A 24,224-nucleotide genomic window follows, 5' to 3' on the forward strand; every position below is an offset into this window, starting at 1 on the left:
TGTTACTTGTGACACCCAAACGTTTGTACGAAGGTATTTTTGTCGGTTTAGAGACTATATCTACAACGCAACTGTTTCTATGAATCTCTTTACTGGTAGAAATCCCGACGTCAGAAACACATGCAAGACACTAAACTTAGAAATTTTTAATGTGTAGACACTAGGAATTTGAAAATGCATATGAAAAATAACTAAAAATACAAAACAAGAAAATCACAAGATTAAGCAAAGACAATCATCAAGAACAACTTGAAGATCATGAAGAACACATGATGAACTTTCGAAAATTCAAGAAAAATTAAAAAACATGCAATTGACACTAAACTTAAAATTTAACACAAGATTCAAACAAGAAACACAATTTTTTTTGTTTTATGATTTTATTAAATTTTTTTTGTATTTTTTGAAAATATTTTGGAAAAAGAAAATAAAGAAATTCAAAATTTTTAATAAGAATTCCAGGATTCGTGCAATATTAGTCTAAAGCTTCGGTCCAAAAGAATTAGACATGGCCAAATGGCCAGCCAAGCTTCAGCATAACAAGTACAGACATGTCCTTTCTACAATGGAAAGTGTAAACCTCGGTCCAAAAGATTAGACATGGCTTAATAGCCAGCCAGGCTTCAACATATCTCATGAAACTCTAGAATTCATTCTTAAAAACTCTGAAGAACATTTTTTTTTTCGAAAATAAAAAAATAAAAAGCTTAAACATAAAATAAAATTACCTAATCTAAGCAACAAGATGAACCGTCAGTTGTCCAAACTCGAACAATCCCTGGCAACGGCGCCAAAAACTTGGTGCAAGAAATTATAATCACACTTTTCACAACTCTGCACAACTAACCAGCAAGTGCATTGGGTCATCCAAGTAATACCTTACGTGAGTAAGGGTCGATCCCACGGAGATTGTCGGCTTGAAGCAAGCTATGGTCATCTTGTAAATCTTAGTCAGGCAGATTCAAATGGTTATGGGGTTTTGATAATTAAAAGATAAATAAAACATAAAATAAAATAAAGTTACTTATGTAATTCATTGGTGGGAATTTCAGATAAGTGTTTGGAGATTATTTGTTGCTTCTGAACCTCTGCTTCCCTATTGTCTTCTTCCAATCATGCGTGCTCCCTTCCATGGCAAGCTGTATGATCCACTCGGATGAAAAATACTAGGTACGGCCTCTGCACGGCTAATCAACTGTCAGATTTCTCATCTCAGATGAAAAATACCAGGTATAGCTACCGCACGGCTAATCATCTGTCGGTTCTCACTAGCGTCGGAATAAGATCTCTCTATCCTTTTGCACACTGTCACTGCGCCCAACATTCACAAGTTTGAAACTCGTCACAGTCATCCCTTCCCATATCCTACTCGGAATACCACAGACAAGGTTTAGACTTTTCAGATCTCAGGAATGCTGCCAATTGGTTCTAGCCTATACCACGAAGGTTCTAATCTCACGGATTCGGATGCTCTGTTATCAGGAGAGATGATGCAAATCGTGGATTAGAGACCCAAGAGAATATACTCCGACTGTCGTCCAATAACTACGTTGAACATCATGTAGACCACTTGTGGTTGTCAGGCACGCGGATCTTGGCTAAGCGAGTAACGAAGATAGTGGGTGATTGTCACGGGTCACCCCTTCATTCTGACTTAACTGAATTAAGTACAAGAGTATATCTTAGAGAAGAAGTAAGCGTGAATTGAAAGAGAAACAATAGTACTTGCATTAATTTATGAAGAACAGCAGAGCTCTGCACCTTAATCTATGGGGTGTAGAAACTCCACCGTAGAAAATACATAAGAGAAAAAGGTCTAGGCATGGCCGAATGGCCAGCCTCCAAGTCCAAGGATTCTAAGATATATGAATACAATAGTAAAAAGTGCTATTTATACAAAACTAGTTACTAGGGATTACAGAAAATAAGTGAGTAAGTGCAGATAGTGCAGAAATCCACTTCCAGGGCCCATTTGGTGTGTGCTTGGGCTGAGCATTGAAGCTTTCATGTGCATAGGCCATTCTTGGAGTTAAACGCCAGCTTAGGTGCCAGTTCTGGCGTTTTACTCCAGAAAAGGGTCTCTAGTGGGAGTTTAGACGCCAGTTAGGGCCATCAAATCTCGAGAAAAGTATGAACTATTATATATTGCTGGAAAGCCCAAAATGTCTACTTTCCAACGCAATTGAGAGAGTGCCATTTGGGCTTCTGTAGCTCCATAAAATCCACTTTGAGTGCAGGAGGGTCAGAATCCAACAGCATCTGTAGTCCTTTCTCAGCCTCTGAATCAGATTTTTGCTCAGGTCCCTCAATTTCAGCCAGAAAATACCTGAAATTACAGAAAAATACACAAACTCATAGTAAAGTCCAAAAATATGATTTTTTCATAAAAACTAATAAAAATATAATAAAAAGTAACTAAAACATATTAGAAACTGCATAAAAACAATGCCAAAAAGGGTATAAATTATCCGCTCATCAATTGCATACACCAATTCCATAGGATTGACACAATCCTTTTCTTATCAAGTTCTAACCTAACTTGACTTACCTATGATAATATCTAACTCTTCACTCTTAGTGCTAACCCAACTAAGAAAGAGATACCTCACTGGTACAAGATACAAGACACAGAATCAACCTAAAAAATTCTGAAATCACTCTAGGCTTTTCACTCAAGCGTTTCTCTCTGCCTCTTTCCACTCTTAGGCTCTTTCAAGAACTCTCTCATTCAGCCTTTTACCTCAAGAAATTATAGAAAGATAAACATTGAAAAGAAAATTACAATCTGTAAAACATGAATGAGATTAATACTTCAACAGTCTCTTTGCTATGTGATGAACCAAATTAGCTTGCCTCTGATTTAGTTCCTCATTCTGGCGGAATGCTCCTTTTACTAGGAAGCATTGTCCAATTTGGTGAACTTCTTCAGAGAACTCTTCTCAGAACATAAACCTCCAAACACTGGTTCTCTCTCCTTGCTTCAGAACAATGAAAAAATTGTCTTTTGTATCTCCTTGCATGTTGCTGAGTTGCTCTCTACCAAGTCAACTCCTCGAGCTGTGTGCTACCAACTTACTTTTTCACTTTCTTCCATTAATCCTCAAATTAGGAACTTTGGTTCTGACCCTCTTTCTTGACCGAAAGCCTTAGGATAGCAAAGAAAAATATTTTTAATGGTAAACCCAGATCTGAACCCTTGAGCTGCAACTTTGCCCCCAAGAAACAAATTTGGCCATTGATTTATAGCAGTGATTATCAGAAATCACTTTTTTCATGTATCCCAAATTGGATTGACAGAGAGTTGGAGAAGAAGAGAGGAAAGTAAAATGCATGCAAGGGGAAACAAATCACCTTTAACTTCTGACTTAGCCTAAGATGCTTAGATTTGGGTGATTAGACTTTTGTCTTTCTGATTAAGCTCTCTCTCTCTTTTTTCTATGTCTGACCGAAAGAAAAAGATGAACGTTGCTTTGGTGGAAGCACTTTGGAGGGATTAGCTTGAGAGATTAATTCGGGCTTGGGTTGGCTATGTCCACTTGCCCATCTGATTTCTTTGCTTTGTTTTCTTTGGGCTTACTTTGTTTAAATAGTCCACTTGCTGTTTCAATTTATTCCAAACTAGGCTTCTGCTATATTTGATAAATGTGGCTTGCATCACTTAATAAAAAATAATCAACACTAATTGGGTAGTTAACCCAATAAAAATAATGTTTGTCATCATCAATTATGTTAGTTAATTTCTTAACTCAACAGTATCATAGAATAAAATCACACATTCATTGAAATAGAAAAGTTATTTGTATTAATTTATAGGAATTAGCAGAGCTCCTAACCTTAACCTAGGAGGTTTAGTTGCTCATACTATACAGAGAATAAACTGAGTAAAAGTCGAATGTGGTGGGGATCCCAAACAATGGTGATCTCCCCTTATAAATACTAATGAGTAGACTTAAAGAAAACTTAATAATTAGAAATTACAATAATGAAATAAGCTAAGCTAAAGGTGCAAAAATCCACTTCTGGGCCCACTTTGGTGAGTGTTTCGGTTGAGCTTGGCTTCTGACTTGAAGGAGTGGGCATTGGACGCCCACTAGGAAGTGAATATGCTGCTTCCTTGCTCCCCTTGTGGCATTGAATGCTGGGTTTGGGCGTTCAACGCCAGCCTTGATCATCTTAGGGCGTTGAACGCTAGAAAAATGGGGTAATTTGGCCATTCAATGCCCGTTTTGGGCCTTCATTTCCAAAGAAAAGTATAGACTATTATATATTGATGGAAAGCTCTAGAAGTTAGCTTTTCAATGCCTTTGAGAACGCATTAATTGGACCTATGTAGCTCCAGAAATATACGTTTGAATTCATGGAGGTCAGGATCTGACAGCATCTGTTGTCCTTTCTTTGCCTTTGAATCAGACTTTTCCAAAACTTGTCAGAATCACCCAAAAATCACCTAAAATCATGATAAAAACACAAAAGCTCAAAGTAGCATCCAAAAAGTGAATTTTTCATTAAAAGCTACTAAAACATCATAAAACTTAATGGAACATACTGAAAACACTAAGAAAATAACATAAAAAAGCGTATAAAATATTCGCTAATCAATGTGAGAGATTTTCAGGCAAACGGGTTTAACTTCATGCTAGATATGCAGATGTTTCATTATATCTGATTAATGTACTAATTGAAATTTGATATAGGGTATTATTGAAATCTAGCTTATGGAACTTATTGAATTCTGATTTAGATAATTATTGATGTCTGTTATTGGGACTTAATTTGGTTATGATTTAGGTTATCGTTCAGCCTTGTTTAGGTAATTATTGCATTCTGATTTAGGTCTTTCTTGAAGTTTGCTTTATGCACTTGTTGAACTCTACTATAGATACTCAATGAAATATGATTATTGGCTTCTGATTTAGGTCTTTCTTGAAGCTTGGTTTATGGACTTGTGGAACTCTGATTTAGATACTCAATGAAATATGATTATTGAGATCTGATTTAGGTCTTTCATAAAGTTTGGTTTATGAACTTATTAAACTCTGATTTAGATACTCAATGAAACCTGATTATTGAAATCTGGTTTAGATACAAAATTGTTAGATAATTATTGAAATCTGATTAGTGAACCCAAATAGTTACTTATTGAATTCTTATTGAATTCCCTTTGAATGTACATGTTAAACTTATTGAATTATTCTTGAGCTGTTTATTTTACTATATACTTACAGGGGTTAATACTTGCCATGCAAGAAATATACCCAAATGGTAACCACAGATTTTGTGCTATGCATATATGAAAAAATTTTCGCAAGAAATAGAGTGACTTACAGTTGAAAATATGTATGTGGTCAAGCGCTAAGGCAACCACAACACAAGACTTCAATGCTTCCATGGATAGGCTAAAAAGGATCAATGCTGGGGCTTGGGAATACCTGGACAAGACTGGTCCAAAATAATAGAGTAGAGCTCATTTTATGGTATTTTAGTGAATACCCTAAAATGGACAACTACACAAACAATAAATGTGAGGTGTTTAATGCCAAGGTGAAGAAGATGAGGGAAAAACTGATAATCACCATGTTGGAGGAGGGGAAAACCGATAATTACCATGTCGAAGGAAGTGAGGTGCTACGTAATGAGGATTATGGCAAGGAATTAAAAGGTTTTGCTTGGGTATAGCTGAAGGTTAGCCCTAACCCAACAGAGCAGATTAGAAAGAGAAAAGAGAGAGAGCAACAAATGGAGGCCTCTTCCTATTGGAGATGACGCAGAAAATGTGTATGAAGTGCAATGTCTGCTCATGAAGGTGAGTGGATTTAGGAAAAGGTACATGCAGTTGTAAACTTTCGCAACTAACTGGACTACCATGTAGACATGCCCGTGCTGCTTTAGCTTACCAAAATAGAAGATCCGAAGAGTATGCACATAACTAGCTCACCATGGGTGCATACAATGTAGCGTACCAGTTTTCAATGCTTCCAAGCCAGGAGTTCTGGGAGCATCTTGACACCCTACCCATTCTGCCGCCACGGTATAGAAAGCCAATTGGAAAACCAACAATCAAGAGAGACAAAAGAAATGATGGCCCTACAAATAAGAGTGACTCTCATAGAACAAAGAGGAGGATTGAAACTATTGTCTACAAATACTGCCTCCGGGTATGTGAGTTCAATTCTAGAATCCTGAAATTATTGAATTATTGAATCCTGAAATTATTTAAATTCTAGAGTTATTGAATCCTGTGATCACACTGTGGAACTCGAGTTCTACCTGAAATTCATGTTGAACTTACAATGAGTACTTTTTTTCGTAGGCTAGTCACAATAAGAGAAGTTCTAAGAAGAGAAAAAAAGTAATGGGTGAAGAGAGTGCTGCATTGCAAGTGCCTGCAGGTGATGAGGATAAGGATATGATGGTTGAAATATACTGGGAAGAGACCTTAGAAGGTACAGATGCTGAAGCAGCAGCAACTGAAGAGGGAAATGGTTCCGCAACACCACACGCTGCACAAGTAAGTGCAATGCATTACTCAATTAGTTAAGTTTCCTTATTTAACTTGTCACACATCTGATTTGTTTGTTCTTTGGAATTCAGTAACCTCAACTGATGTCGCTGCCAACAAGCTCACAACTACAACCTCCAACAAATAATGCAACAACCAAAAAATAAGTTAAAAGGAGAAGTGTTAGGCGACCTCCTCCGACTGCACAAACACTACAAACACCTACACCGTCTTCTAACCATCCATCTACAAGCCTTTCCACACACAACTCTCAAACTACACCTCACTGTAAGGTGCTAATGCAGGGACAACCACACGGTTCATGCAGTTCATGCTCACACCTGGTGTGAATCTAAGTGCTAGAGGCCGAGGCACAGCTGTTAGAGGTAGAGGTCAAGGCAGGATAGGTACCTTAAGCGGAGCAAAAAATTATGTCTCAAGCGGGAGTAGTAACTCAACCCCAATTTCATAGACTATGTGTTCTAATGTGTTTGTGGACGTTCACAAGAGAGAAATTTGTTCCTCTTAGACTGTTATGTTTTCGTATTTTCATATACCCAACATAGCTCGTAGACTACTTATGCTTGCCTTTTGTTGTTTTGGTATACTAAAGAGAGATACAAGACTCTTGCATTTTGTTATGCATTTTTATGGTCTGTTTAAGGGTAGAGTTAGTTATGCTGGTTTTGAGGGTGTGCTATAAGTTGTCAATACTTGCCTTCTTTGGCTTATGTGATGGCTATTATTTTTGACAATCAATGGAACTTGCAGGATCTATATATAAATTTTTTCCAACATATTGTTAATTTTATCACTCTTCTAATAGCACCTTGATCTAATTTTGGAAGAAACATGGGTTTGAAAACCAAAACCATCAGGTTCCTATGTTACAGATTAAGTTTAAGAAGAAAAGAGAGATTGATGTGCATTTAAAATGGCATTGTCTAGAGAAAAAATTTATCAAAATCAATTTAGATGGCAGCAACAAGTTGAAATCATGGGCGTCTATGTCAATGTATCAGAAATCAAATGTCATCAAGTTGCTCATACATGGGTGTCTATGTCAATGTATAAGAAATATAAAAAAAAACAGAACAATGTAAGGATGACTTAGACATCATGTCATGCCAAGATCAGAAAAAAAAATTCACTATCTCATGATTAACAAAGATCCCAAATTATACAAATCTTATATTTTTATCACCAAATACAACTCACAAAATAAACAAAATGCTACCCCCAATGCAATGGTTGAAAGCAACACTCTAATTCCCCTAATTTTATCTCTAAATTTGTCTATCTTCCTAGCTGTCATTGAGGATGCTTGCTGATTTTTTCCAACTGCAGTGACAGTCAATCAATTTTCATGCCTTGCATAAGAATGCTCCAAATTTTTTTTAGCTAAAGATCTTGCTAGGTCCCATCCTTTTTCGATTTCATCCACCCACACAAAGTATTTGCAGTCTCTTATATGAAAACTAAAAAAACACACCCAAATGTCAACTGAAGTTCAAAAATAAATTTTTCACCTCAACAATAACAGTGCCTGGCCATTACCGCCCATAGAGGACATCTGATGAATCATCTATTAGGGTTTGTCATCGTGCCAGACTCCATCAACGCAACCTCCCTCCCACAGAAGCATCTGTCGTCGAGCTTGTTCTCCTTCATCTTCTTCGAACTTGAAGAACTACTGCGACTTCCATCATTTGCAATAGAGTTTAATCTGCGCAAAGACATTTTGGGGCTTACGAGATAATTCTTTCTAACTGTGGGTGCACTTGACACTATATGAAATTCAACAAGATTTGATTTTTGAAGTATGGTTCAAATTGGGGAAGATAACTTGCTAGGGTTTCGATTTGAGGAGTAAAACCTTATCAAACGATCATATACCAACGGTCATTTCTACATAGATAGCGCTTTGGAGGGTTGGAGTGCTATATAGGGTCGGATAATCACGAAGCAAGTGCATATCCAAGATAGGGTACTTTTGTCACATGGAAGGCATCTTGCGTGGGTACAAGTTCAGTTTCGATCTAATATGAGTACATATGTCAGCGTTTTATCTTTCATGGGTACAAATAGTCATTTATTCAAATATTAATTCCAACAACTTTTTCATTTCAATTTTATCCTTATTTTTTTCTTTTTGGTCCTTCATTTTCTTTCTCTATCCTCCAATTTTTAACATACCACCTTCTTCTCCAACTACCACATAAACCACTAATAAGTTTTATTGCATCATCAACTCACATATTAACACTCCTCTATGTTGATACAAGCCGATTATAGTATAGTGAAACTTAGGTCAATTTATAAGATATATGTGTGTCTGGAATATTTGTATTATTAGGTTCATGCTATGTGGTAATTTGTGTTGTGAGAAGAAAGAAGGTGGTGATAAATTTGGATTTAAAATAAAATTTAATTTTGATTTTTGTCATTGTAAAATAACTTTACACGTATATCTAATTACGTAATACATCATAAAAAATAATTATTAATTTCATTCAGGAACGGAGCTAAAATTTTTTTTTAGGAGAAATCAACATGAAAAATATAAGTTAAGAGGAGAGAAAAATTGAAAATTAAAAAGGGATAAAACAAAAAAATTAAAGACTTGGTATGTACAAATTATTAATTTGGGACCATTGCCTCTTTCCGATTAACATGGCTCCGTCACTAATTTTATTGACGGCGTGAATTGGTATTCAAAAAACGGATGTAACTATATACATATATAAAATATTTTACATAGTCAATGCATCAAAATTAAACTTTTTAAAATATATAAGAATATTTAAATGCTAAAATCAAATAAAATTTTAAAAATATTTTTTAAAATTTTTTAAAAATTTTAAGAACAAACAATATATTTTACTTTTTATTTGATATTTGCTTTTTTAGACAACGATAATCATAAAAATATTTCCTACATTAATTTAAAGGAAAAAAATTAGAAAGAAACCAAAAAGAGATAATTTTTTAATTATTATGAATTTTTTTTTTGTATTTTAAAATTTTAATTGAAAGTGAGGATGCTTTGAAAATTATTTACAATTAGTGTATTAATAGGAAAAAGATTATTATTAATTTATTCTTTTATTTATTAAATATATAATAATAATAAATACGAAATTAGTTGATATGGTAAGTCTTTCATATTTTAACTAAGAAATTTTGAGACCAAAGTCTTAAAATTAGCAAAAAAAACATATAATTCTTTTACAAAAAGAAATTTGTGTACAAATTTTATATGTAATTGTAAAGACTAAAAGAGAGCAAAAAAAAAAATAAGTATTGATACATGTACATCAAAGTTTGAAAATTCAAACAAGCACATGCTCCATTACGAACTGTCCATCGCATTGGAGTTGTTCGTGAATGCGAGAAACTGCTGCATCCCAAACCCTATTCACGATCGAAAATCGGAAACACTTAGTAAAAGGAATAACTATTTAGACAATAGTTTGGATAAGAATCAAGTCAAATAATATTCGATCAAGAAGACGAATTTATTTTAATTGAAAGATAAGAGAGCAAGGATAGTATTATCATTGGTGTCTAAAGCTGAAATTGTAAACGCAGCACTTAGGGTGAGTTTGATTTGCATTTTCATTTTTTATTTTTATTTTCAGTGATTTCTATTTTCAAAATTTTATAAAAAGAACAAAAAACAAGAGGTAAATATGTTCACAAAATTCTAAATACATAAAACACTGACCCTCAATGACCTTTGACAAAAACTTAGTATGACCAAAATACCAAAAAGAAGGTGAGCAAAACAGTTATGCAATTCCATTTGAACCAGACGCAACATAAAGCTATTTGAACCGTTAAAACTTATAACTTATAGTTGCTTCAAATGCTAGCCCATGTGATAGTCATCAGTCCATTCTGGCATTCTTTGGCTCCTGCTCCGGTTCTGCCTCGGATTTTTATCATGTAGTGTAGGAAAAACATGAAATATTAACGACTTTACATGCAATAAGAACTATTGCCTTCCAAAGAGATCAGTTACCTGGATTGGCAGGTTCATGGCGTCCCTGGTATATGGTCTCCATTGTAAGCATCTCTAAAGATATTTTTCTAAGGTAATCAGTCTGAAATAAGGTGAAACCACATCCAATCAATCTTCCATCATCCATATATGTGTTCGCATAGATAATGATAAAAGAAAACGACAATGAGCCATTTACTCGTAAGTATATACCTGGCTGGATACGGCTGCAAAAATCTTCTCCTCAAACCTTCGGGCAATCTTCCAAAGTTCTTGTGATCCCTCTGGACCACTAACAGGAAGATGTCTTCTTAACGTTTCCCTTCTGAAAGAAAACCAGAGTAGCTTCATAGTTAGATCAAAGTGACTTATACTTTAAGATCCACAAAGGAGAGAACACAATTGCCAAAATATCAATGAAACATGCTCGTCGTCCACTATATAGACTAGGAGCAGCACTAGCTTGCTAAAGCTCATATAGAGATTATGAATGAATTGATGAAATTGTTACCTTCAATGGTAAGTATAGGTTACAAAATATAGAAAAATGGTATATCAAAACTCAAACGAGAATGAAGAGCTAACAATACCTTGTGATCTATCAAACTAGAAATTTATATAGTTTATTAGTGCTACAGCTTTCACTAGAAGACATCTATTCAGTCAAAGGGGAGAAAAATATAAAGCGAACAGAGGATTATAAATCCTCCTAAAAATTAAAGAAAGGAAAATGCATATACGGAACAGAAATAACTTGATGTAACAAACCTACTCAAACCATAAGTATTAATGCAGTAATGGACATCTCTTTTAAAAGACCAAGTGCTTTAGAACAAATAGAAGCCAAAAGCATAATATTATCCTAAAGTAGCTGCTTATTTGATTTATATCTTCTTCAGTTCCTCAACTAAAATGCACGCTTTGTGATCAAATTATTTCCGTATGACAAACTTCAAGGAAATATGATTTATGGCTACTTTTTCTTTCAAAGTGCAAATGCAGGCAAAATGAAAGCTATTCGGATCACCGAATACAACATAAGATGAAATTTACATTTTGTTGACAATTCTTTGCCGGGAATCAGGGCGAAGCTGAGATCTCCATTCCCTTTCTCTTGCTTCTGTAAGGGATGGCCAACATGAATAGGCTCCAGTTAATGGTATAAGTAAATTTACATTATCTGAGGTACAAATGATAAGACATTAAATCATTCCAAACTGTAAGGAGGAAATAAAAGGTAAATTAAAGCACTAGAATCATGAGAACAAAACAGCATCTAGATAATCAATAGAGTCATGCATTTGCCATAGACATGAAAGTAAAGATTCACTATTTTCTAAATCAATCTATGCACAAATGAACAAAATTTGGCAAACAATCAAATCTATGTGCAAAATATGTTGATGGTCAAGACGGTTACACCGCATTTACAACATAGATTATGAAATAGCATAGAACAAGAAAATTCGAAGGTGAAGAATCTTTGAAAAAACTGAAATGGGCTAGTGCCAGGGCCTAGTAATTGAATTCGATACAGAAGTTGACAGCAACATTCTGAAGCTTACTCTCCAACAAAAGAAGCCTAGATGCTATTTCGTCAAAATAATCAGCCTGAAATTAAGCAGCACAAAAGAAATTAGTAAAGGGAAAGGGTCAATAAAAAGAGAAACCAAATTATATTAGAATTAAAATGGAATAGACCTAACTCAACCCCAAAAGCTAGCTTAGGGAGTGAGAGATGCGGGACTTATAATGTACCCTTTTACACTCAGGAATGATGGTATGGAGCATTAACATCTGCAGCTGAATCGATACACTATATTAAAATTGAAATTGAATAGGCCTGACTTAACCCCAAAACTAGCTTAGGGCTAGGAATATCCTGCACTTATAAACTATCTAGAAACCACATTCTTGAGAGATGTGAGACTTGTAATAAATTATGAAGCTACCTGGTTTGTAGCACCACCATAACTTTTCTGCTCAATACTATGAGCAATTTTTTGAAATTCAAGGTCTTCATCATAATCACAAAGAGGATGACCGATTTTTAACTTGGTCATTCTGTGAAATGAAAGGATAGTGGCATGAATTGAAGAGAAGACACAAACCATTGCAACATGGAAAAGAAAACAAACCGTTAGACTTACATATCGTTGAGAAGGAGTTGGCGGGTTTCAGGGTGCAGTTGATCCCTCCAGTTACTCGCTGTTGTTGTGTCCATCACTGATGAATGAAGGGTTCGCTCTTCAAACCAAAATTAATAAGAAGAGACTTCGGATGAAAGAATTTCAAAGCTACCAACACCTCCAAAGCTTTGATCATCAAAAGGAAAAGGGGGTAGCAGTAACTAAAAAGGAAATAGAATGAATCAAACCCCAAGATCAAATGGTAACTGATGATGAGATGACGATGGATTCTGCGAGCTGAGCTGCCGCCACAAGAATAGAATTGTGTAAACCCGAAACCAAAGCATGATTGATTTCTGCGACACACGCTAACGCATATGGTATGTACCTTTTCTCTTTTCTTTCTTTATTATTTATTTTTATTTATTTTTGTTTTGTTTTTACGATGATAATAAGAAATTAGGAATATCCCTGTGGCAGTTTGACTAGTGTAAATTAAATAAAAATAAATCAGAAAGAAATTGAAAAGTGATAGTCATTTTTAATTAATATGAATTCTTTTGTATTTTAAAATTTTACAGAAATTAATTTATTAATGGATGGGAAAATAGTGATATGTAGCTTAATGGGTGTATGACGTGTAATCCATATATATGTGGATCTGCCATAGCCAGTAACCTAAAAAATGTAGGTTACCTTTTAATTGAGACAGAAAAAATCAAAAACTGCAGCATAGAAAAAATGAAGGTTGCGTTTATCAAGGAGAGACATCCAAGCCTCGAAACGTGTCCTAGCTCCCTGCATAAAGACAGACACACTTGCTATGTTGACCGCTTGGAATTCAACAAAAACAAGTGTTTGTCAGTTGGCAGACATAAATTACAGGTTGCGATTGTCAGACGCGGTGCTGCATGCGTGACACGTGTTGAAAAGAGGATGTTGAGCATGCCTTTATAATGAAAAACGCAGGAGGGGAAGCAATAAAAAGGACCAAAAAAAATGTGAGAGTGGTTCCAATGGGTGGGATATTGCATTGCAGGAGGAGAGGGTAGTGCGTTGAGGAGTTGGAGAAAGAGTGGGAGGAAGAATAAGAATAGAAGATTTAGGTTTTAAGATAGTTTATAAAACAAATGGTTCGTAATTTTACGTACCTGAAAAATACATTATTGAATATTTGGATCATTGTTAATTGGTAATTTTTTTTTTAATTTTATGATGAATGAATATATTTATTTGTATTTTATTTATTTTTGTTTGAACTAGTATTTTATTGTTGTTTTCATTATTATTATTATTATTATTATTATTATTATTGTTATTATTATTATTATTATTATTATTATACTGATGATAATTTATTATTTATATTTAATAATTTATTATTATTTTTTTATGATAATAATACGGTTTAAGAAATTCTTTATCTTGTTCTTATTCAAAAAACATGTTAATAACTCTTATAATTATTTATTAATATTTTATTAACAAAGTATTTTTTAAAAAAAAGATACGGATGAGATTATTATTATTATTATTATTATTATTATTATTATTATTAAGAAATTATTATTATTAGTATTAGTATTATTGTGCTTGTTGTTGTTAATATTTAAGAAGTAATATCAATAAATATTCTTTTTTTACAGGCGATTAGAAATTTATTGTCTAGAAAACTTGATCCGTCGGATACTTTAAACGAGAGAGTTGTGGCGACGCTAATATTAACTGGGTTTCAACATGTTTTGCGAATAGGCGAAATGAGAGGCCATTCTACACTATTAAGTGCCTTGGTGGAACGATGGAGGCAAAAAACCCACACATTTTACCTTTCAGTGGGCGAAGTGACGGTGACGCTGGAAGACGTGATTCATATACTTGGCCTCCAGGTTAACGGAGATCCCGTCACGGGTAGATCGGATAGCAATCACCAGTTTTTGGTGGAGAACTGCATCGCTTGTTTTGGTCGGCAGCCGAGTCCGGATGATCACGTCTTAGGTAAGGTAAATCTTGCATGGGTCCAGCGGTGCAGAGACACTGAACCGTGTGACACGCAAGCGTCTATTGAGCAGTACGTTAGGGCTCACATTTTCTGTGGGTTTGGTACAGTGGAGTTTTTAGATAAGTCTATGATAAATCGCTATTTTACGGTTTATTTTGTATTGAATTAAGCGGATTTTATCCATTATTCTCATACTTATGCATATGAATTGCGTGTTTTACATTTTCCTTCCTAATTCTGTGATATAGTTGAAAACATGTTTCCTAGGCCTTTAAATTGTCAATTTTTAATTACCCTTTATTACCATTCGATGCCGTGATCTGTGTGTTAAGTGTTTTCAGGCCTTATAGGGCAGGAATGGATTAGAGGACGGGAAGGAAGCATGTAAAAGTGGAAGGAACACAAGAAAATAATGTTCTGAGAAGCTGGCAGCGACGCGTACGCGTAGGCGACGCGTACGCGTGACTAGTGCAGAAGAAGAACGACGCGTACACGTGACTGACGCGTACGCGTGACAAGGATTTTTCCAAACGATGCGTACGCGTGGACGACGCGTACGCGTGACAAAGCGTCACGTGCTGCATTTTGCAGAAAGCGCTGGGGGCGATTTCTGGGCTCCTTTTGGCCCAATTCCAAACCGGAAAACACAGAATAGAGGCTTCAAAGTGGGGGAATCTTGGAGACATCTATCATTATTCATACATTAGGTTTTAGATGTAGTTTTCTAGAGAGAGAGGCTCTCTCCTCTCTCTAGGTTTTAGGTTTTTAGTTCTATTTCTTCTTCAATTCAGAATTTTGTCTTGCTTTAATTTAGTTTCTTTTCTACCTTTAATTGTTCTACTACTTTAGTTTATCTTCTCTTGTTGATTTATTCATGTTACCAATTTAGTTTATGAATTCTCATGTTAGATTTGATTTCCCTTTTAATGCAATTTGAAGTATTTCATGTTTATTACTTCTTTTCTCATTTGTTATATTGATTCCTTGCAGTTGGTTGTTTAGGTTTTATTATCTCTTATTAATTTCTATGTTTTTATGTTATGCCTCCCAAGTATTTAATAAAATTCTTGGTTGGGTTTTAAGTTAGATTTTCCTATTCTTAACTTGGATTGATTAATTGGAGACTTTTAAATTATCAAAGGTCTGTTATTGATTGGTATTTGAGACTTGCTAGTTGGTTTAAGTTTCACTAAATCTAGTATTTGATTAGGACTTGTGAACATAAGTTAAATTTTCTCACTTGACTTTCCTTCATTGTTAGAGGTTAACAAAGTGAAAGCAAAAGGCAATTACTATCATAATTGATGATGATAATGAGGATAGGAATTCCAATTCTCAATACTTGTTAAGACTTTTCTTAATTATTAGTTTATTTTCTTGTCATTTACATTCCTTGTTCAACTTTTCAAAAACTCAAAAATATACTATCTCGTAACCAGTAGTAACATACTTCCCTACAATTCCTTGAGAGACGATCCGAGGTTTAAATACTTTGGTTATTTTTATTGGGTTTGCTTAAGTGACAAACAAATTAAATTAGATTGAGGTTTAATTGTTGGTTTAGATCTATACTTGCAACGCGATTACTTTTGTGAATTCTTTACCGACGATTTTTCCCCCATCAATTTTTGGCACCATTGCCGGGGAATTGCAAACGTGTGCCTTATTATTGGTTATTGTGAATATTGTGAATAATTTTGCTTTTTCGTTTCTTTGTTAGTCGTTTCTAGTTTTAGGAGTTTAGTTTCATTATTCCTTATTAGTTTTTGTTTTTATTTTCTTTCAATACTATGAATTCTCACCCTTTGGCTATGAGTTTGATTACAATCATGTTGTAGGAAGAGGAGATTACAATGAAAACTTGCATCAAAGTTGGGACAATCAAAGATGGGGGGAGCCACAAGGATTTGATCAACCCTTTCGGCAACAACCTTCTCCAATGTGCCATGAGCAACAACCATTCTACGATGCACCCCAAGACATTGGTTATGGTGGACCTTTTCGTGACAACCAACCTCTACCAATTTACTATGAGCAAGAGTCATTTCAAGGTGCGTACCAAGACAATGGATATGGTGGACCCCCTTGTAGTTATCAACAAGCCCCACCATATGCCTATGAATCCCCCCCTCAACATAGCTTTAAACCACCATACTCACAAGCCCCCTACTACCAAACATCCTCATATGATCCTAACCCATATCCACCATACCAACCACCTTATGAGCCATATGAACCATATATAGAACCACCCCAATTCCAACTCAATTACTCCCAAGAACCACCACCTCCATATACACCATGTCCATATCCATCAATCCAAGAGCCATATGATCCTAACTATGTTATTCAAGAGGAACAAGAGTCAAGGGATTGTCTCAAGGAGACACTGGATCAATTTCAAGCAACCATTCATCAAATGGAGTGAGTGGTAAGCCGAAAAGCACACGAAACTCTTATGGCTAAAGAATCTCAACTTGAGAACAAGGAATTGAAGTGTGTTGTGTAACAAGTGGAAAAGATGGAGAGTGTTGGACCGCCACATCTTTATTATGATGAACCACCCTCCTATCATGAACCTTTCCTCCCAAATAATGAACCTTCATATCCACCCTAATATTCAATGCATGACACCCTAAGTGTTCTTCTTTAAGAGCAAAGAGAGATGCAAAGGACGACACAAGAGTTCATAGCTACCTTGACTGAGGTAGTAGGTAATTTAGATTCTCTGCACGTCAACACTCAAAGTACTCCCATGGATATATGTGGAGAATCAACGGAAGAGCACAACATGAAGGAGACACTAGAAACTCCTATGGACAAAGAGGAACGTGACTTTGTATTAGAACAAGTGGAGGAAGCCGTAATAGTTGAAGAGGAAGAAGTGGTTGAAGACTTAGGAGATGCTGAATCACCATGGGAATCTAGAGTTGAAGAGTATTCCCCCAAGAAGATTGAAATTAATGTCAAGGAGGCTAGTGCATAACCACCATGGCATATTCCCTATGAAGAATTGGATGGAATAGATCAAGAAGCAAGTTCCCTTGGTGATGAGGAAGTGCTTTAAAGGTGAAGAATCTCTTCAAAAGGTGGAACTCCTTCGAAAAGGATGGACGGGAGTTGAACATGCGTTGTCAAGATCGTTGGAGACTTCTCTACCTAGGTTGTCGTCTACTACATCATTTGAGTGGGTAAGACTTATCTCTATTCGCTTTACAGTCCCACTTGAGTATGGTATTCTTGAAACCAATGGTCAACTTAGGAAGCTTTGTGGTATTAAGCGTAAGAGAAGGATGTTTAGTGGTTGGAGTTGCAAATCAAGACTCATCAAGGTCGATATATCAAGAGCTAGATGCAAGGGTGGGACTAGTGAACATTTGGTTGGATCTAAGAGAAGAGTTTGGTATTGCATTGAGAATTTAGACTGCTTGCCACCCGGTAGGAACAATGATGATCCACTTCAAGACGGCTGTAGAAATAGGATTTGGGATCCCGGTATACAAGAGGATCGACTTTGGGAGCTCAAAGCTTGTGAAGAACTCCCTCAAGGCTTGGCAAATTCACTTGAGAATGATGAAGATTATTGAAGTCCAAGTGTTGGTGGAAGTTTCAGGATTAGTTCAAGCACAAGCCATCATGACAAGGAACTCACTAAATGTCCAACTTAAGGACTTTAACTAAAAGTGCTAGGTGGGAGACACCCCACCATGGTATATTCTTTCTAATTTCTCTTTTGTTTACATTGGTAATAAATTAAATTTTTATTTTTAGTTATGGTTATTTAGTTTAAATTATGGTTTTATTTGCTTAATCATGTTTAGTATTGTTTTGGTAGTTTGTTATTTAAAAAAAAAAGGGGACAACCCACGCGTGGGCGTCGATGCAAATCTCGCTCTCCCATCTAACGAACAGAAAGTTGTGATGGAATTGTGCGGCTGGTGTGCAAGAAGCACAATTCGACCCACACGTATGCGTCCACGACGCGTACGCATCATTTACAATTCTGGCACACCACGCGTGGGCGTGCCTGACGCGCACGCGTCGTACGCAATTGCTCCCCCATTCATATTGAACAGAGAGTTGCACGAAAATGACGATGGAATTGTGTGTTTCGCACAATTTTGCCAGACGTGTACGCGTGCTTCACATGTACGCGTCACCCTCATTTCTCTCCATTCACGTGTTCGCGTCTAGGACACGTACGCATCGATGCTTATTTTTCTCCTTCACGCTCAAGCGTGACCCACGCGTACGCGTGGGTTTAAATTTACTAACACCCCTTACGCGTGAACCCTACCCACTCGCGTCGTTCACCCCTTCTCCCTCAACGTTCCATTTTCTCTTCTTTCCCTCCAAACCTCCATTAACACCATCATCAACCTCTGCTTCTCACTGCCACCGACCTTCGTCCGGCGACCCCGAGCCGCCGCCAACCGCCACTCCTCTCTCCTCCTTTCTTTCTTTTTCCGTTTCTCCTTCCCTCTGCCCTTTTCGGCCGTTTCACGTTCCGCCACCACTAGCAACCACCACCAACTCCTTTCCTTCTCTATCTCGCGTTTTCTTTCCATACCCTTTCCAGAACAGACGCTGCGCTTCTCTACTCTGCACAGTCACCTCACTGAGTCCGGCGCCACTTCTCAGCACCCCCGTTCCACCTTCCCAGCGTCAATTCTGCACCAGGTCGCCACCATCTCTGGGTGGCACTACCCTTTCCCTTCCTTTCCAATTATGTTACTACACCTCCCAGGTTCCCCTGCTTCCATCTCTGCATTTCATTTCTTCTTCTGTTCAATTAAGTTAGTTAGCTTAGTTTAAATTTTGTTAGAATTAGGATAGTTAGAGATGCATGTTCTTAGTTGATTTTAGGTGGTTAGGTAGTTAGGATATGGTTAGTGGATTTAGGTCTGATAATTGCTCTGTTCTTGCTATCTGGGAATGGTTAATTCTTCTTTGTTTGTGCTGATGATTTGACCTTGTGCTTAATTGATTTATTAATGCTACTGGCTGCCCTTTTGGAATACATGAACTCTAAATTGTGCTTGCAGTGATGATGATTTTGATAAATTTCTAAATTTGAGTTGTTGATGCTGCTAAGTTCTTGTTTCAACTCGTTCTTCATTGTTTGATTCAGTGATGCCTAGTTGTTTGAATCCATAGTCTTTACTTATGATTGATTGTTGATTTCAATAAAGGATGGGTACCTGAATCTATTCCTTTGGTACATCATTGCTGATTTGGTGCTATGCTTTAAGCCATTATTTTGTTCATTGTTCAAAGCATGTTGTATGGTGCTTAATTGGTCATGGCTTAATTCCTTATTGTTGCTAATTTGATTGCTTATTTTGCTGTATGTTGGTTCATTTGCTTACTCCCTATGAATTTACACATGGTTTTGGTGTTCTTAATTGTCATGAACTCATAGAAAATCTGAATTGATTGATTGAGTTTGGGAAATAGCAAATTTGTTGCGATGCTGATCTGAGCTATTCTATTTTGCTTCATGATGTCTGATTCGTACGAATTCTTGTTCTTCATGCTGCTTGACATTTATGGAATTCATATGAATTGTTGATTCTGCTGTTTGATTTTTCGGGAACGTCCATTTTACTGCTAGATTGCTACCCAAATTTTTTTGAAAACTCTTTTACTCTTAACTTCCACCCATGAATTGACTTGGGTAATTTTGACTTTTGATATATTTGGTTTAAACCAAAGCCAATTCATAGGGTGATGGTTAGCATTTCCATTCCTCTTGGTTCCCTTTCTACTTGATATGCATTGTTGATGATTCCAATTCTTTTTTTTTTTGTACCTCTTACATTACATCTCTCATCATCAATGATTTACTTTGTTCTCATGAGAGTGAGATTTCTTGTTCTTTAACTTTGTGCACTCATTTTGGTTAAGAACAACATTTCCATGCCACTAATTTTAACACACTTTTCTAACTCTTGACTTATTTGACTCTTTAACCTTTCTTTTAGTTGTCAACTAATTCTTTTAGTTTCCTTTTGAGGCATGATAATTGTTGTTGCTTAACAAATAAACATCTTGCTATTATTGCATGAATTTTTGGTTTGTATTCTGATTGATGTTTGAATTCTGTTTTCTTGCATTCCAAGAGTTTATTTCTTTAAACTCACTTCATGATTGAGTCTCACTCACCTTCTGTTACCTATTTTTCTGTCTGCTCGCTTATTTACCTGCTTTTCTTTCCTCTGATTTATTTAAAATTTTGTATCCTGTAATTTCTATTTTCAGGATGTCTGACAAAGAGAAAGACAAAGCCAAGGCCACCTTCAGTAAGAGGAAAAGGTCGTAGCCATCCACTGAGCCGGCGACCTTAGGCTTATCTGAGAGGCACTTTAATGAGAAGGACAAGGCTGACCAAGCTACACCTTCTAACAACTCATATAAGTTCGCCAACCTATATTGTGAGCTCAGATTTCCGCACTTTGATAGGTGAAACCTCATTGTAGAGAAGAAACTAGCTGTACCCTCCGATTTAAGGCAGTTTTCTGAGCCTCAGATTAGGGATCGAGGTTGGGTATTTCTGGACAGAGAGCTAGTGCGAGTGAACGAGACTTGGGTCTGGGAATTCTATTGCAATTACTATCGAGCGACCCTTGATGCCGTTCATCTCAGAGACAAGCAGATTTTGATTACAGAGGAGGCTATTGAGTACATCCTCCACTTTTAGCCTATGATCAATGATAAAGATGCCTTCCATCAGGCTGAGGAAGATATTAAATGCATGACTTTTGATTGGGACGCAGTGCATCATACAGTTGCCCTTCTGGATGCCCCTTGGGAGCAAGGATCTAAGAAAGAGACTCCAAGAGGCATTAAGTTTGACTATCTGACGAAAGAAGCCAAGTTATGGCAGCAGATTCTATGTACCTATGTCATGCCCAGCACTCAAGCTACTGAGGTCCCGACTGATATGATAGTTCTGATTTGGTGTGTTTTAGAGGGGAAGGAGCTGTACCTTCCACGACTCATTAGGAGATACATGTACTGGGCCACTGTCAGAGGTAACCTGCCATTCCCTTGTTTGGTCACACAGCTAGCTCACCGGGCTGAGGTGCCCTGGGAGCAGGGTGATGAGGCACTAGCCACTCACGGTAAGGAGAAAGTTATCCCTTGGGGTGACTGCCCAGTAGCCCGTCGCAGAGACCGAGCAGCATTAGTAGCAGCTACTGAGCCGACAACTTCTTCAGCTCCAGCAGGACCATCTGCACCATCTCGATCAGCACCTTTATCTGCATCACAGCCAGTCTACCGTCTTGTGCAGTGCCTCTTTGAGCGCATGGATCGGATGGAGCAGCGCCTGTTGTGACGCTATGAGCAGTCTGAGCTTCACAACAAGTGACGCTATGCATATTTGAAGCTGACAGTGACTTCGGGGTGTACTGACATCCCCTCTGAGCCTGACATACCCTCGGAGCACTCTGAGGAGGAGGAGGAGGATGAGCAGGAGGAGCCCCAACAGGAGGAGACTCAGTCTGAGTAGCCTACAGAGCCACAGTCATTTGCACAGCCTTACAGAGCCACAGGCAACTACACAGCCACACCTTACAGAGTCACAGACACCTGCAGCTGACTGTGGACCAGTGGGCAACGATCCTTTGCACCCAGCTTGACTGAGAGCATCGAGGACGATGCTGTGATTTAAGTGTGGGGAGGTCGCCGTCTCCGGCGGACTATATTTTGGTGAACCATTTCAGACTTTTGTTCTATTTTGCCTTATTTTGTATTTTGCTTTATTTTGCTTTATTTTGTTTTATTTTTCTTTTAGTACTTGCACATTTTTTTTATTGTACTTTTGTTTATTTCTACTTTGTTGCATTTTGTACTTTGGCTTGTATATATCTTAGACTTCTAGTGTGAATTGCACTTTTAGTTTATTAGTTGTGATTTGAAAAAATGTGGATTATTGAGCTTAGTTTACCCTTTTGCATATGAGAATTTTGTTTGATTGAAAATAGGGAGTAAACTAAAATACGGCTTAACTTTTCATAATCACAACATTTCATTTAGTATATATATAATATAAGAAATGTTGGCCAATTTGATGAAACTTTCAAGGAATGTATCTCTTTCTTAAAAAGGGCATTTAAGATTCACATTGATTTGAGTTAAAACTTTTTGAAACTTATATATATATATATATATAGTTGGAATATGGTTTTTGAGCTAATTAAGAACACACAGCCTGTGAGTTTTTTAGCTTAATTATATGGTTACATTATTTAATCATGATTTTTTTCTTGTGTGTTTTCTTCTCCATGATTGCAATCTATGATTTGTTCTATTCTATATGTCCATTATTTAGTGTTTTTTAATGCAATTAGATGATTAAGGCCATCATTTGATTATAGCTCACTTATTCCAAATAGCTTACCCTTTCATTTACCTTTGTTTGCCATATTGAGCCTTTTTAACCCCTTTTTTATTCTTTTATATTACCACATCACTAGCCTTAAGCAAAAAAATAATTAATTGTCCTATTTGAATCTTTGGTTAGCTTAAGATAGTGAGGGTGTGTCAACTAAGTGTGGGAAAATGTGAAAACTTGGGTTGATGAGAATGTGTTATTTTTACTGACAAATATTAGAAATTTGGGTGCTTACTCATGTGAAATTAGAAAAACTATATGCATTGATATATTATGTTTTCATTCATATAAAAAAAGAAAAAAGTATAAAAAAAAGAAAAAATAAATGAATAAGGGGACAAAATTACTCCAATGTTAAGTTCAATAAAAAAAGATCAATGCATATGAGATGGAATTAAAATTGATACATGAGTAGGGGTGTGCAAAAAAACTGGTTTCACTGAACTGAATTGAAACTGAACTGAAACCAGAGTTTTTATGAAAACCAGTTTATTAAAAACCGGTTTTTATGGTTCAGTTTAGTTTTAAACCAAATTAAAACTGATTTTATTTAAACTCTAAAATTAGTTTTTACATACTCTTTCTCTCTCTCCTTTCACTTTCTCTCTCCCTTTCCTCTCTCTCTCCACTTTCTCCCCCCTCTTTCCCTTCTCTCTCCTCTTTCTCCCCCTCTCTCCCTTCTCTCTCTCTTTCCCCCTCCTCTCTATCTCTCTCCTCTTTCTCTCTCTCTCTCCATCCTCTCTCTCTCCTCTCTCCTCTCTTTCTCTCTCTCTCTCTCTCTCTCTCTCTTTTCTCTTTTTTCCTCTCCTCTCTCTCTCCTCTCCCTCCTCTCTATCTCTCTCCTCTTTGTCTCCCTCTTCTCTCTCCTCTCTCTCTCTCTCTCTCTCTCTCTTTCCTCTTTTTTCCTCTCCTCTCTCTCCTCTCCCTTCTCTCTCTCTCCCTCCCATCTCTCTTCGTCTCTCTCTTTCTCTCTCTCTCCTTTGCCTATCTCTCTCCCTCTCCCTTCCCTTATCTCTTCCTCTCTCTCCTCTTTTTCCCCCTCTCTCCCCTCTCTCTCTTTCCCCCCTCTCTCTCTCCTCTTTGTCTCCCTCCTCTCTCTCTCCATTCTCTCTCTCTCTCTATCTATCTCTCTCTCTCCGTCTCTCTTCCTATCTCTCTCTCTCCCTTCTCTCTCTCCTTTCCATCTCTCTCTCTCC

General features: G+C 36.7%; 1 protein-coding gene and 1 pseudogene across 2 annotated transcripts; one reads left to right on the plus strand and one right to left on the minus strand.

Annotated features, from left to right (window-relative positions):
* Nucleotides 1-9,791: 9,791 nt before the first annotated feature.
* LOC107614091 (mediator of RNA polymerase II transcription subunit 15a-like protein) lies at nucleotides 9,792-13,015 on the minus strand. 2 transcript variants are annotated; one of them, XM_021109406.2, is made up of 8 exons: nucleotides 12,653-12,858; nucleotides 12,455-12,566; nucleotides 12,261-12,305; nucleotides 12,068-12,113; nucleotides 11,556-11,682; nucleotides 10,716-10,827; nucleotides 10,524-10,605; nucleotides 9,792-9,913 (listed from the first exon to the last, which is right to left on the minus strand). In XM_021109406.2, the coding sequence occupies exons 1-8, from the start codon at nucleotides 12,724-12,726 to the stop codon at nucleotides 9,852-9,854; spliced, it is 660 nt and encodes a 219-aa protein (XP_020965065.1). In that variant the 5' UTR covers nucleotides 12,727-12,858; the 3' UTR covers nucleotides 9,792-9,851. The 2 variants fall into 2 exon arrangements, with proteins under 2 accessions (XP_020965065.1, XP_088353562.1); XM_088497436.1 differs by lacking the exons at nucleotides 9,792-9,913; nucleotides 12,261-12,305 and adding an exon at nucleotides 10,115-10,427 and having other exon boundaries at nucleotides 12,653-13,015.
* A 7,877-nt stretch (nucleotides 13,016-20,892) lies between these two features.
* On the plus strand, nucleotides 20,893-21,969 carry LOC148547866 (uncharacterized; annotated as a pseudogene).
* Nucleotides 21,970-24,224: the final 2,255 nt, after the last annotated feature.

This window comes from Arachis ipaensis, chromosome B8, assembly GCF_059453495.1.
Source record: "Arachis ipaensis isolate K30076 ecotype BB chromosome B8, ASM5945349v1, whole genome shotgun sequence".
Lineage (NCBI taxonomy): Eukaryota > Viridiplantae > Streptophyta > Magnoliopsida > Fabales > Fabaceae > Arachis > Arachis ipaensis.